Source organism: Pagrus pagrus, assembly GCF_965226575.1.
Source record: "Pagrus pagrus genome assembly, chromosome: 4".
Taxonomy (NCBI): Eukaryota; Metazoa; Chordata; class Actinopteri; order Spariformes; family Sparidae; genus Pagrus; species Pagrus pagrus.
Window position 1 is genome coordinate 4448569 of NC_140188.1, and position 14756 is coordinate 4463324.

At 40.6% G+C, this 14756-nt stretch overlaps 1 protein-coding gene across 1 annotated transcript in view; it reads right to left on the reverse strand.

Annotated features, from left to right (window-relative positions):
• Window positions 1-681: 681 nt before the first annotated feature.
• Window positions 682-14756, reverse strand: part of tyw1 (tRNA-yW synthesizing protein 1 homolog) — a 49603-nt gene continuing 35528 nt past the window's right edge. Inside the window, exons 15-16 of the mRNA XM_084351726.1 lie at window positions 7237-7404; window positions 682-2404 (exon numbers count right to left, since the gene is read on the reverse strand). Of these exons, the coding sequence (XP_084207852.1) occupies window positions 2183-2404; window positions 7237-7404 (390 nt within the window). The 3' untranslated portion in view covers window positions 682-2182. The remainder of the gene's footprint in view (window positions 2405-7236; window positions 7405-14756) is intronic.

The following is a 14756-nucleotide window of genomic DNA, read 5'->3' on the forward strand; positions in this document are numbered from 1 at the left end:
GAGGCAGACAACCAGATGATAGTGATCTATTGTTTGCCTATGGTACCATTCTGATAGTCTTTGAGTTCCCCGAACATCTTCACCAAGACAACCTATATAAGAGCTGAACATAAGGTTGGTTTTACAATACAAATACAGATACAAATTAAGCCAATAGCAGATATTTAATGTCATCAGCCCATCACTGGAAACATGATGCATATTAAGCTGTTTTGGAAAAAAAACCTGGATCTTGTGGGCTTGACAGAATTTGGTTTTTGAATTCGACAGTGGTACATCCCATGAACCAATTACAATAATTACTTAATTATATATAATTGTGATTGACAAAAAAAAAGAATTAGCCTCCACCACTAATACTAGTAACCTACTGCAGTTTTACATTTCTAAACTACAGCAGTATTATACGAGTGTACTTGAAAAAGGAATAACCAGAGCTTCTGTTTTGTCTTATCAATCTTGAACGTCACCTCTGCCTTCATCCTTGGCAGGGGGCTCCTCTGTCGGCCTTTAACTGCAGCCCAGAAAGCTTTTGCCAAAATAATAGTAGTCTTAAAATGTCAACTTACCACGTTGCCAGAAAAAAAAGGTGTCTGCCAGATATAGAGTATGACACATGTGCATTAATGCACTTAGATGCGTGAGTGTGTATGTTGCATGTGACATTCACGAAACACAAAGCACAGTATTTCAAATACATTTACTACAGTGATTAATCGCACACCTGCTGTTTCTCCCAACACGGAGTCGCTACAACATTGAAGAAGATACAAAACAAATACAAAAAGGACTCAAACGTTTACATCTGGGTTTACATTCAAATAAAAAAACAAATTCAAATGGACATCTGGATTTACTAAAATATCAGTAACGGCTTAAATCTGGCAAGATAGACGCAAGAAGGCGTCCATGAGTTAGACCAATGTGAAGCTACATCACCACCCACAGAGCTCCTTTCATACTGCTGCCTTATCCTGGATGGTGGCTGAATGTAAATCAAACAGTATACTTTTGGGTGATGGATGAATATTTTAAATGTGTTGTACATTAGTACAGTAGTTATTTATATTTGTGTCCAGTGGCGTGTCTATTTGAAGCGACTAGAAGAAACGTTATTTTTTTGTTGATTCGAGCAGCCCCTGTGGACAAAAGTGGTCAGAGCAGCGCCGCCTCCTGTACTCAGATCTTGATCTGGCTAACAAGTACAGTACATTTGTACTGTACAAATATGAGACTGTATCATCCATCTCTAGTTTAATCAAATACTGCAAAAGCAGTAACCATCATACCCAAAAAGTTCAGATTTTTTATATCAAGTTACTAAAATAAGTCAAATACTGTATGTTGTGATGTTTGTTTGTTAAAATGTTACCTTCCTTTTACTAACATACAGCCAAACTGTCAGAATGGTAGAAACACCTGTTAGAGACCTGCTATATTGTCTTCCTCCAGGCTCAGAGCTCTGAAACCAAGCAAAGCTGACAATGCTGGGAATGTGCTATAGTGCAACGCTTGGACTAAAAAAATAAAATAAAAAAAAATAAAAAAAGCACAAAGAGCGATAAGAAGCTTGACTCTCCCAGTGGAGACGCAGCCTTAATGCCTTCTCTCACTGCTCGAGTCTCTCACAGCCAAGTTAATACAACCACTGTCCTAATGAGTGGGAGGAAGAGCAAAGGTGTCTGGGAAAGATGTGCCGCTCCCACGGACGACACGAGGAGATGATCTGCTCCTTACATTCTGATCATGTCCTGAACTGTACAGCTGCCAAACTAGGAACTGGATTGTAAGAAATGAGGCTGGTGATGAAGCCACAGCCAGGTTCAACTTTAAGAGTATAAAGTGCTGCCAGACGGCTCTATAGATCAAACCCAATGACGTTATAATAATGACCCCTTCAAAAATAAAGAGAATTAACAAAGATCTATGTACATATACGAAGCAAAACAAGCACTGAAAGTAAATGAAGGGGAATGTCTAGAAAATTAGGGTAAAGTAACTGATTCTGGCAGGTTTCATCTGATCTGAGAATAAAACGTAGGTCTTTAAATCGACAGGAAATGAAAAGAGGGAGAAGGAGTTTCACATCAGAATTAGTGCAGCTGTGGACAGTAAAAAAGCTGTCCAGCAAAAGGAAACATTGAAACTCAACTACTTCATTATTACTATCTCTCTTTTTCTCTCAGCATCCTGAGATGTCTTTGGTTTTGTTGCGTCGTTGGAAGCGCGTGTCGGCGGGGTCAAAACCCTGCTCATTGGCTCCGAACAGAGCCCAGCTGGGAGTCTTGGCAATGTAATCCAAGGCTGAGAAGCTCTGCTGCGCCCCACTCTCCTCGTGAATCTGGACCAGCTCCTGGAAACGCTCATAGTCGATCCATGTCCACCACTCGCCATCCACCTTGAACTGAAAGAAGGCAGAGAGAAACAAAGTGGTAGATGAGTAGATGATTTAACATGAAATAAAAAAAATCATTCAACTAATATGCAAGCTAATAAGCAACTAGTTAATGGCTAATATATGTTCCCGTATTGACCGTGGTGCCTGAAGACTGCACAGATGTGATGGAACAGCCCGACAGTGAGTTTGGAGCTTCTTGCTCACATCTGCCACTTGCTGTTAGTTCAGCCTTTCTTTAAATAGTTGGTGGATTCACCAAGTCCACCTCCTCCCTTCTCCTCACATCTTTTCTGCAATCAATCACTGCTTCTTACTTCTCCACCCAAATCGCCATCCATCTTACTAAAGAGAAAAAAGAGGGAAATAAATGGACAGAAGGAGAGTGGGGACCACAGAAGTGTGTGTGTGTGTGTGTTTATTTGTGAGAGGCACACTAACTACCAGAGAGAGAGGAGAGCTTAAGTGTTTGACGGTGAGGAAAAACCCCCTCACATCATTCTGCTTCTCTAATCCTGTTTGTTTTCCCAGACCAGAGTGTGACCTCTACTGTCCCAGCAGGCACCAGAGCACTCCAGTTGATACAATACCACGAATCCTTTGGTGTCACAGTGAAGGTGGGAAAGATTAAGAAGAAAGAGAACAAGGAAAATAGGAAGTATTACCTAGAACACCACCTGTCCTCTGAAGTTTAATGGCTTTTATGGCAGCAAGTAGCAAAGTTTGATGTTTGAAATGCTCCTTGTTGACTTGAAGTCACCCGTGGGTATTGTTTGGAGGTTTTTGATAAGCTGTAACTGAATGCAAACTGGTGGTAAGTTGTCATTGGGGACGACTGTTGTGCTTTAGTGCTCAGCATTTAAAATTTAAAAGCTCTTTCAGGTTCCTGGCTGCTTTGACCAGACCCCCATGTGTGCACTGGAGTTGGCTTCTTTAAAATCCTCAGCCTTAAACTAAACTGCTTCTATGACTGCAATTCACACAACGGGAGGGAAAAAGAGTGCCATTACATCACCGACTGAACAAAAACAGCAACTCAAAACGACACAAAATGTACTCACGAAGAGCTAACATTTATTTGCAAAGTTGAAGACTTTAGTGCTGGAGATGATGGCCCGCTGAGGAAGCAATGGCATTAAGCGTTTGAGCTGTAGCCTTTAGATGCCTTGCGCCTGCCTCAGCCATTAGAGAAAAGCTGCCCGCCGCATTGCTAATGAGGCCTGAGAAAGGAGGGAAAAAATGAAAACAGCGCCTATAGGGAGTTAATGTTTCTGGTAATGAGAAAGGACGATATTTGTTCAGCCGGCATCTCGGCAAACAATTTATGTCTCTAAGCAACAAAGGGAAACTCTGCTGTCTGGGACGAGAACAAGATGGCCTGTTGTTTTTACTGACAGCGTATTTGCTGAGGATCAGTGAGGATGGTGAGGACAGCTTCTTCACTGAGCACCACAGGAGGTGTCGTCATGTGTGAGCTCATGCCAATGAGCTATATCACAAACACACAATCACAGAGAACTAATGGAGGATAATCACATCCCATCTCCGTCTTCAAGAATTAAATTATATCCTTTTCTAACCCAGTACGGAGATCAACCCTGTAAATTACATTTCTTCTGCACTCAGAGAGCTGCTGTTGTTTGCATATAAAGTGACATTTGTTTGAATCCAACCTAATAATTTCAGGCTTCAAACTCCAACTAAAATAAAGCCAATGTCTTTTTCTTATCTATAGGCAGGGACACAGATTTCGTTATGCATATTGTAAAGCAAACATCCACCAAGGTAAAATGCTGCCTTCCTGCCATGCTGCACAGATGAGCAGTCAAGTGTGAAAAACCTTGTGCCATCTAGCTGTAATTACGAGTCAGGGGACAATGGGAATTTCTGACAGCAACGATATGTCCTCAAAGAATTCGGGCTGCAACTAAACATTATTTTCTTTCTCGATTAATTGTTTATCCTATACAAATGTATGAAAATGCAAAAGAAAAAAATGCCCTTTAAGATTTCCCAGAGCCCAAAGTGATCACTTCAAATTGCTACTGTTTTCCAACCAACAGCCCAAAACCCAAGAGACTCTTTATTTATTATCACAAATGACAAAGAAAAGCAACAATTCCTTATAGTTAAGAAGCTGGAGCAGCAGCACACGTCTGATATTTTTCTGAAATGATTAATTAAGTTTTCCGTTCCTGTTTTGCTCTTTACACTTAGAAGATATGACCGGCTGTTTGGCTGCCACAGGGGATGACTTCCCTTGGACATTAAAACACACAAACACAACAGGTCTGCTGATGGCACTGATTTGTGAGTCAACAGGTCTTTCAGGAAGATTATCTCTGGGAGGTTTGCTGTTTTCATTACATCGTCCTCCGAGGGAAATGGAACTGAGATGGATGAAGGAGGTTGGAGGATAAGAGGAAAAAGAGATGGTGGAGGGGAAGGAGAGACGAAAGAGGGGGAGATGAAAGAGAGAAAACGGCTGGTAGAGAAAGTAGAATGAGGTGTGAGAGAGGCTGAGATTCAGAACAAGAGAGGAATGCCTATCAATGGGAAGATCCCAGGGGTTGAAAAGGAACTAATGATGATGATGTGTCAGTGCACGGAGGATCTATCAGTACTTGCTACTAAAGAGTGATCTCACACACACACACACACACGCACACACACACACACACACACACACACACACGCACACACACACCTCTGATGTCTTTTAAAGGACTACATCAAACAGTGATCTCATCTAACTGGAAGTAGAAGATCTGAGGACTGTGCAGTCAGCACACATGCACACACACATAAAATGAGACTGATGTGCTTTCCTGTGCTGCGTTTTAAACTCTGCTGTTACATAAGTGAACATTCAAACTTGGAGGAGTTTGTATTCTCTTTCTGCTGAGACCGGGCTGCAAAAAGACATTCAGGACGCAGAAGACACCTAACAGAAAAAACATCAGACTCTCCGTCCACAGGAGGAACCTCAAAATGCGTTCAGTTCCCAAACTGAAAACGAATTATAACTTATTCCTTATTCATTTAAATTTTTGCTCCAGTCTCATTTTACAATAAAAAACCTGAGTACATTTTCTTGTAGGTGCATGTGCATTCATAAATGGATATAGAGAAACAAATGCACACAGTGGGGAAAAATAATAATTGGAGGTACATTGCGTGTGTGCATGAAAACGAAGCTCCTCTGCTCTGGTTTTTCTTGTGAAAGCCTTTGTGATGCTTAAAAAGCCTCAAAAGATGCCGTGAGTGCAAAACGCTGTTCATTCTTCTCACGGTGGCTCAGCTGGGGCTATTAGTTAACAGGCAGATAGATCCCGCTTCAGAGCATCAAGCACTAATACTGCAATCTGCGTGACTGAAAGCAGGAAGACACGTAGAGAATGTGTGTGTGTGAGTGTGTATATTAAGAAATACTGACAGTTGTAGACGAGGAGGTGCAAATGAATTACGGTGCCTGAAGCAGGTGCACAAATGGCCTCCGTTATATTTGTGTTGGTGAGATGAAAATAGAGATGAAAGAGGAAAGAGAGGGGGATGAAGAGAGGAAAGTGGAAATCAGTTCAGTGAAATATTGATCTGTATCCTTGCTGGTGGGATGATACATGTATTTGTTGTTGTCAAATATAATTCCAGTTGTAGTAATTATATAGTATTTTATAGCAGTAAAATTAAATCCACCCCAGCCATAATATGACACCAGCAACTCCATAAGATTTGTGCTGCCAACATCCTGTTTAAACCACCTCTTGATCTTGAATTATTGAAGTAAGATACTACTGTACTATTTTTTCTTGCGACTGTAAAACCACTGATTATTTTTTCTCAAAGTAACATAAAACATGCGATTCACTGTGGCAGAAAACCTGCAGAAAAAAGTACAAACATCCTGAGCCTTCTCTCTCCGTCTCTCGCTCCTGTTATCCCTCTAGGCATTAAGGGCCCAGAAAGAGCCTACAGACAGCACAGAGGTAAACAAATCTGTAAGCAGTCCCATGAAAACAGAGCTCCAGTAAATAAAAACAAACGAGGATTAGGAGTTTGGATGCTTAAATAAACTGTGATCACACATCGAGCACAACGTTTATGTTTATGTGTGTTTTGTGTGTGTGTGTGTTAAGGAGGTGTGGGTGACTTGCTGGCTGGCTCGAATTTCTACTCTGTCAGGGAGAGCCAAGAAGGCAATTAATCATTCATTAATTATTGATGGACAGTTGCCTTGGCAGAACCCACCGCTGCCTGATACGTTCTGGGGCGGGTGAGCCAGAATAAAACTCTCCGGTGGTTACATATTTCGATAGGGAGGCAGACAGGCGACAAAATAAGATAAATAATAAAACAAGACTAAATCAAAACAATGATTTAAAAACTGGGAAACTGCAGAAAGTTGTTCAGCTGTCTGGATCGCTACTTTGAAAGAAAATGGAGATTAAGGATGTTTATGTTTGTGTCTGAACAGAACTCCTCTACAATCACTACAGATTCACAGAGGATCACCAGGTGCACATTATTCATCATTATGTGTGAAGGGATGCTTAATGCAGAATCCACTGTCTGGGTCCACTGATTATGATGATTACTCAGAAATGCTTATATGCAAAAACCGCAGCAGCCAGTTAGTTGCACCGTATAAACATAAAGCAACACCTAATGAACATGCATGTGTCACCTAATTAGAGTGTTAGAGCTGTGCAGTTTCTGCTTCACCTTGACAAGAAGAGGGTTAATATATCTAAAATAAATAACTATATATCAGCTCTTTATCTTATATATCTTTGGATATGGTATGCTATGTTGTGTCTGACCCTCTGATGCTGAGTTCTTACCTTGGTGTGTGCGATGAGCAAACAGTTGGAGTGCTCGTGCTCGCAGGCAATCTCATACTGAGGCAACATGTCAGCCAACTGCTGGACGAAGGCGACCACTTCCTGGTGCCAAGGCACGTTAGCCATGGTGAGACTGCTGGCAGAGCTCTCCCCACAGTACGTCACTCCCTGCAAACACATAAGCACATGATCAGAAGCAAAGCACAGAAAAGAGGCAGGCTTTACAATTTATTAACATGAAAAAGAGCAAGTACAAGATAAAACTCTCATATTATATATTTGAGCAGGTTGTTTTGTCCATAAATAGATATCAGATAAAGGGCTCAGTTTTCAATGCTAAATCGGTATCACACAGCATCACTGGATACCATCTGATCATGGGCTCTGACTTCAAGGAATAAACTGTTGTATGGAAAGAGCATGAACCACAGTTAACCCTAACCCTGAAATCCAGATATCTGACAAATAATGACATCATTGTTGTTTTTAGTTTTAGTTGGACTATACTTTGTATATTTTAGATGACTATAAGGGGAAGCAGAGCCTAGAAGTGAGACTAACTAATGGGTTGGTGATCTGAATCCCAGCCTACCATAAAAAAATCTACCCACTGAGAGAAAATTCTCGTCCTGTACCAACTTTCAGCAGCTTCATGAAAATGACAACTAACTGTCAATGACATTCCAGTTAGCAAGCCTCTAGCTAGCAAATGTCTATGATGCATTGTGTCACTAGTGTATTAAATTGAGGTGTTTATAATTCTCTCACACACACACACACACACACACACACACACACACACACACACACACACACACACACACACACACACACACACACACACACACACACACACACACACACACACACACACACACACACACACACACACACACACACACAGTTGTAGCACCTGGCAGCACTAACTCTAGATTGTTTCAAGGTGCCAGAGCACTATGCAGAGGCAAAACACAAGTATGGCTATTTACAGGTTCATACCAACATATTACAAACAAACTAGCAAATCAAAAAAGTGACTTGTCATCTGGCCTCATAGCTACTTGGCACCAAGAAGTTGAAACAACGTTTAGAAACCAGTGACTGCATCCTCTTTGGTGGTCACTAAAAGTTTCCACAGAAATAGTTAAGCATGGATGTTAATTGGACTCCCATAAATAATTATGGAAAGCTAGAAACAAGCTATAAAACGAAGCATCTTGTACAGCAACAGGACGGGAACAAAAGGCTGACAGATCGGCAGATAAAAATGCAAGACTATGATGATCAAAAAATCAGATCAGGTGAACAAAAGCTTTCATGTCACCAAAATAATAAAAGTAAAGACAAAAAACTACCTGTTCTTTACAAGAATACACATTTTTGTAGGCTGGAGTTTATGACTGACAAAAAGGCTTCATACACGGTAACAGCCACTAAAACTTGGGAGCTCACATATAATTTCCTGTTCAGCAGGTGAGAGAAATGAGGTAGGAGGTGTAAAACCATCTGGCCTTCGCTACAAAAAAATCAATCAAAACAGCAGGCTGGATGCTGAGTGTTTTCTGATCAATACTGGTGAAGTTGAGCTGTGGTTACAAGTGATGAGGAGGGAGAGGCGCTGAGAGACAACAACAGCTCCCAATGGCAGAGACAAACTATCGACAAGTTGGGCTGAGAGCAGAGAGGTGTGAGGAGCAGTGAAGGGAGGGCGTCTTTGATGCCAATTTAGTAAGAACTGAAGGAATCTGCAGCAAGCTGCCAACCAGTGCCCTCAACACAGGACCTGCATCAGCAATCAGATTAATCGTAACTCAAAAGGTAGGGATGCACAATATACTGTACGAGAAGGAAAAGGAAAACAATGAATCTGCAATTACTTTTACAAGTATAAAGATTGCAATATGATTGATGATTAGTGGGAATGATCTTTTTTGCATCACATATTTCATTTTCACTGAAAGGTGTGGAATTTGTTGGGATCTGTACCAAAGAAACATGTTTTCTTACATCTGGAGAACAAAATGTGTAGGCTGAGGCATCTCTATAGCACTACAGTAGTTCATTATAATGCTGTTTTGTGACACATTCTAGGTTTCAATCCCTAAAAAATAAAATAATCATATTGTTGTGTAGTTCATTGATTATTGCAGTTCAACGGCAAGCTGCCACCATAGACCAAGTCAATCAAACCCAGACTGACAGGTTTTTTTATATATATATTGCTCTCATTTGTAAAGCTCTTGAATTGCACGTTGACATGTTGTAGAGGAAGCAGATACAACTGATTTAGAGTCTGAGAGGCTGATTCAATGTTGTTGCTTCTGCAGAGTCTCCTCAAACTAGAAGAAGAGAGAAAGGACACTGCTGAGGACACACTTTTTTTTATAAAAGCGCAAAATAATACAAAAATAAAGTGGTTCTAACGTATCCATAACAGCAGTAGCCCTTTCACGTTTTTATTCTAAACCAGTTCAGTGATTAGAGGGATGGTAATGTTTAGGTAACAGTGAGAGGGATGACATGTACCCCAACAAACACAGCAACATGATCATCTCTGAAACGTTTTACCAGAAATGGTGTCTGTGTGCGACTTTGTGTGTAATGCTTTCAGCCTTTTGAAATATGTACGGCTATGGGCTTTCTTAAGATACCTACATATTATGGTGTGTGCTTACAGAGCAGGCAGCCAGTTATACACAAGTTGTAATGGTTTGTTTGGGATTCTCAGTGACACTATGCTACCACATCCCACTGGTGCAAACATGCTGAATTGAAATCATAGTTGTTTTACTCACTTCAACATTTCTTACCGGGTTTCAGTCTTTCTGACACACAAATGTCTGTGCACAAACACAAACACACACACACACACACCACCTGTGTAAAAATGTGCTGCAAAAGAGCCAAGAGAGCAGCTGTGCTCCCACAATCCTCTGATCTGTTGGCCAGGAACAACGTCTGATCCCCACCCAGGTATCTCATGGAGGAAAACCAAGAGTAACTGTCTGTGTGTGTTTATGTGTATGTCTGCATGTTCGAGGAAAATAATGTTTGTGAGCATGTTTCAAGTTAAATCAGGCATCTAGGCATTCTCCCTTCTGTCGTTCTGGCAACGGTTGGATCTCCGAAAACAGCAGCAAACAGGAAGCTCTGTACTGTAAATATAAAGATAGCTGCATAGGCCCATTGTTCGAGGCAGCCTTTCATTATCGACCCCTGCTGTACAGCTGTACAGCTCACATACTGAGTCATATTCCTGCGGTAACTAGCCACTCTCAAAAACATCATTCTCAAACTGTGGAAAGTAATCGGCAGATTAATCGATGATTAGAGTAGATTAACTAAAATAAATAAAAATGCTCATCACAATCTCCCAGAGCCCTAGGTGACATCTCAGATGGCTTGTTTGTCGATCCTACAGTCCAAACACCAGAGTCTCCATTTACTGTCATCAATGACAACGAAAGGAAGCAAATCTTTCCATTTAAGAAGAATGAACCCGCAAATGTTTCACATTTTTTCTTGTAAGTTGACGAATCGTTGAAGATCTTGTTTAAAAAGAATCTTCAGATAAAACCAATCAAACCATTAAGAAGATCCTACCAGAGTATATCAGCTCCAGTATCCACAATTATTTTAATAACTTTGCATTTATATTCTGGTTGTTGTGCGTCTACTGCACAGAGAAAATAATTGGACAGATCTGTGCAAGTTGGTGAGACCTGCTGAGAAGACTCACTGATCAGGATTTCAGCGGGAGGCATTTTTAAACATTTAATGCGCAGAGTGAATTTTAAAATAATTTATTATGAAAATCTCAGTTGGTTAAAACAGTTTCACTTTGTTTAGTGAGAGGCGATGAGTTGCTGTGAGCTTCTGACCTCTCACTGAGCAATACTCTGACTTTTGCTAATTACATATATACATCTGAAGTCTAGGAAGTCAAAAAATTCTAACCACTGAAAAAAATGACATGATTCATTAAGATGAAATACCAGATGTTTCACCATTTCACCCGAGCCAGACATCAAAAGTGCAACAATCTGTTGGCGGAGGCCAATCCCCTAAATCTCAAAAGCAGAATTTATACCCATGAAAGAAATGATTTGTCTGAGGAGACAGAAAACTCAAACTCTGTAGCAGACTACGCAAGAAACATTCTTACAACTGATCTCTTTCTCCCATCGGACCAGTTATTTCAAGACCGCCATTCACATCTATTCCAGCCTGTCCACTAAGCAGTCACAGGGGATCTCGGTCTCTACTCGTGAACTGTGGCCGACCACATATGTCTTTGTAGGGCTGCTTGTGAATTCACCGCACAAACAGAACCAAGACAAACAGAAAGTGAACCGCATCTTTAGAGGTTGAATTTGGAGAGAGAGTAAGGATGCTGCTGGGGGTAAGGCAGGGCAGGGGCGCTGGACAGAATTGATGAGGGACCTTGGTGTTATCAGCCTTGCCTGGAGGCCCGCTGAATAAAGATCAACTATCCAGGACTCAGTATAAATCACCAGGAATGGGCCAGGCAGGAGGAGGGAGCAATAGGAGGAGATGGGAAAAAGATTTTTGAGATATACGGAGGGAATGAATGAGCTGTATCATCAAGGAAGTTATGTGCGAGTGTGCAAGAGACGGAGGGAAAGAGAAAGAGCTCTTCACCTGTTTACTAATAATAGTCTTTCGCCTTCTATGGAAATCATGAATGCTGATCCTCGAGGCCCCCCTCACGGTGCCCAACATACAGCAGTGTGTGTTTGAATGCATTTATCTTTGTACATTCACACCCTCGCCCAGTCCCTCCTCTCTCTCTTTCAGTAATCCATTTCCTTCCTGGGCGATCGAGGAACCAGTGGCAGGTAAGTGGTATTGATGCAACAGTGAGATGATAAATCACACAGTTGGACAGTGGATGGTAAATTGCGTAGGCACAATGTGTTGCACCATATAAGATGATGGACTAATAATTAATGGGTCAATAACAAAGATCTTGCTGCTGGCGACGGTGGACACACACATCCATGCAATACATCATTTTTACAGATCCACACTTCATCTTGATCAAATGCATACACAACACTCATATGTCTCCCTCTCTGCAAAGATGGGTGACAAATTAAAGGATAAGGCCGAACAAAGGAAGGGAAAAATATAATGATAACACATTCTTTAACTTTGTTTACACCCTTTGTTTCACCAATATTTGTTTTTAATCCTTGCCTTCTGGTCATGGACGTAAAGCTTTCTTTCCTCTCCAGCTAAATTAAAACACAGCAGAAGGATTTTTATCTACACCAATAAGGAAAGATCACATATCCTCCATTTAAGCATTCCCGCATTAGCTCCCCGGGGATTTTCAAATTGTTTTTAAAATCTTACTAATTACTATAGTTACTAATTAGTTTACTTTCCATTTGTCCCACTTCTACTGAAATTGCAGAGCTTTTATGTCCCTACTCTCTTAACTTCAGTAAAATCTCTCACAAAACTCTTTTCCCCCCAGAGTCTCTGCAATCAGACTAAAGAATAAAAGTATCCGTGAGTTTGCAGTTCGATAGAAGATAGACGATAGAAGCTTTAATTTCTATCAGCTGAGATTCATTTTTATTACTGCAGCTTCCCTAATAGCTGCGTGTATTGATTAACATGTCTGCCCATGGTTTATCATTCTTCTTGGTCTTTAAGGCCCTATGGTTCTTCTATTATATAGTATATACCCTTTCTAATGTTGATTTCATCTTAAATACAGAGTACTCCTCGCAGCCATCTAAGTGCACAGAATCAAGAATTTGTAGCAGGCAATACCAAACTTTTAAAAGGGGGTAGCGTAAATTTAAAATAGATCTGTTGGTAACACCCCCGTCTCCCATCAGTCAGCAGCGAGGGCTTATTTGAGAGCTGGTGATATGAAAGCGCACCTCACTCCATCATACTGTCACCAGTTCATCCTGGGACACACTAATTACTGGGCTCATGATGCCGAAGTCGATAGCTCGCCCAAAGCTCAGCAGCAAGAGGGGTTCATCAGTTCGGTAGAGGAAGATACAGTAAACTACTTGGAGGCAGGAGGAAGGAGAAGTGGAAAGCAAAGCGATAAGAGAGAGACACACAGGGGAGATAATTTAGGGAGGAAAGACGACAAGGAGATAAGAAAGAAAGGGGGTTCACCCTGACAGCGACCCTTTACCTGTGCCAGTGAGACTGGGTAAATAATTGATCGTCTGGGTTAGAGGAAGATTCTTCTGTGATTTTCACAGTCCTGAAGGTCAGACTTTGACAGCACTAAACACTTAATATATAAAGACAGGGACATTAGTCATTCTCAACTGTGGATTAGGGTATTGGACAAATGCCAGGGCAAAGGTGGGTATAAAGTAATAAAACTTAATACGCCGTCACAACCTCTACCAACTGATCATGTGTTTGTGAGTAAGTGGCACCGAAATTAATGGTAAAATGTAATAATCTCCAAATTATTTCTCAATTTAGCCTATAAATAATGAAAGAAGGTAAAAGCTGCTGTAAGTATTATACAGCTCTATATTCCGACAGTTACTGTTTCACTGCTATGGAGTGTTTGGTCTCTTACAGCAGCTTTAAGTCACTTCACAATAAGCAATAATTATTTTCATTATAGATTCATCTGATGATTAGTGTAAAAAGAAAAAAAACTTGTCCAACCAACAGTCCAAAACCCAAAGACTTTTCATTTACCGTCATAAATTATACAAAAGAGCAGCAAATCCTCATATTTAAGATGCTAGAAAAGTGAAAATGTTTGACAAACTATTCATGATTATCAAAAAAGTTTGCAATTAATTTTCTTTTGACTGACTAATGGATTAATTGACCAGTCATTGCAGCTATACTTCACGATGATGTAAAAACAAGGCAGCAGCAAGTATTTGCATTGGTGAACCAGTTAATTTTTGGCACTGATAAATGACTTGCAATTAGCTGATTGTTATATTGTTGAATCCAGTGATCGACCATTAAGGTGTTTAGAGTGTTTTTTTTTTGTGTTAATGCTTCTTGTTATCCATCTTCATTTCCTCCACAGCATAAGAAAAATGCCAAGAATTGATTTGTTTTGATTTTGTTCTTTGCTCCTCTCTCCTCTGTGCAATGAAAGGAAGCAGTACATGAACAAAGTGGAAAATGTGAGTGCAGCTTAATTATATTAACATCTAAGTTCCTGTGTAAAGCTACATTTGATGGGTAGCCACATTACCTGTCCAATCCAATGCTCCCTGCTGTCTTGTTAGTGTTGTGCTCTCTCTGATGTGGTGAAATGCCATGTAGCAGTGGATCAATGCACACTCCTACAAAAAAATCTTTAATAGAAAAGCCAGCCACGTCTCAGGGGGGCAACTTAAGATTCAGTGTGTGTTTCTCACCCATTAACATTATAAACCTCATCATAAAGCCAGTTGTTGATTACTCAAGTAGCAATAAAACACAGCACGTAAGTAGACGAGATTAGCTTAATGTAGAGGAAAGAGAGAGAGGAGATAGAGACG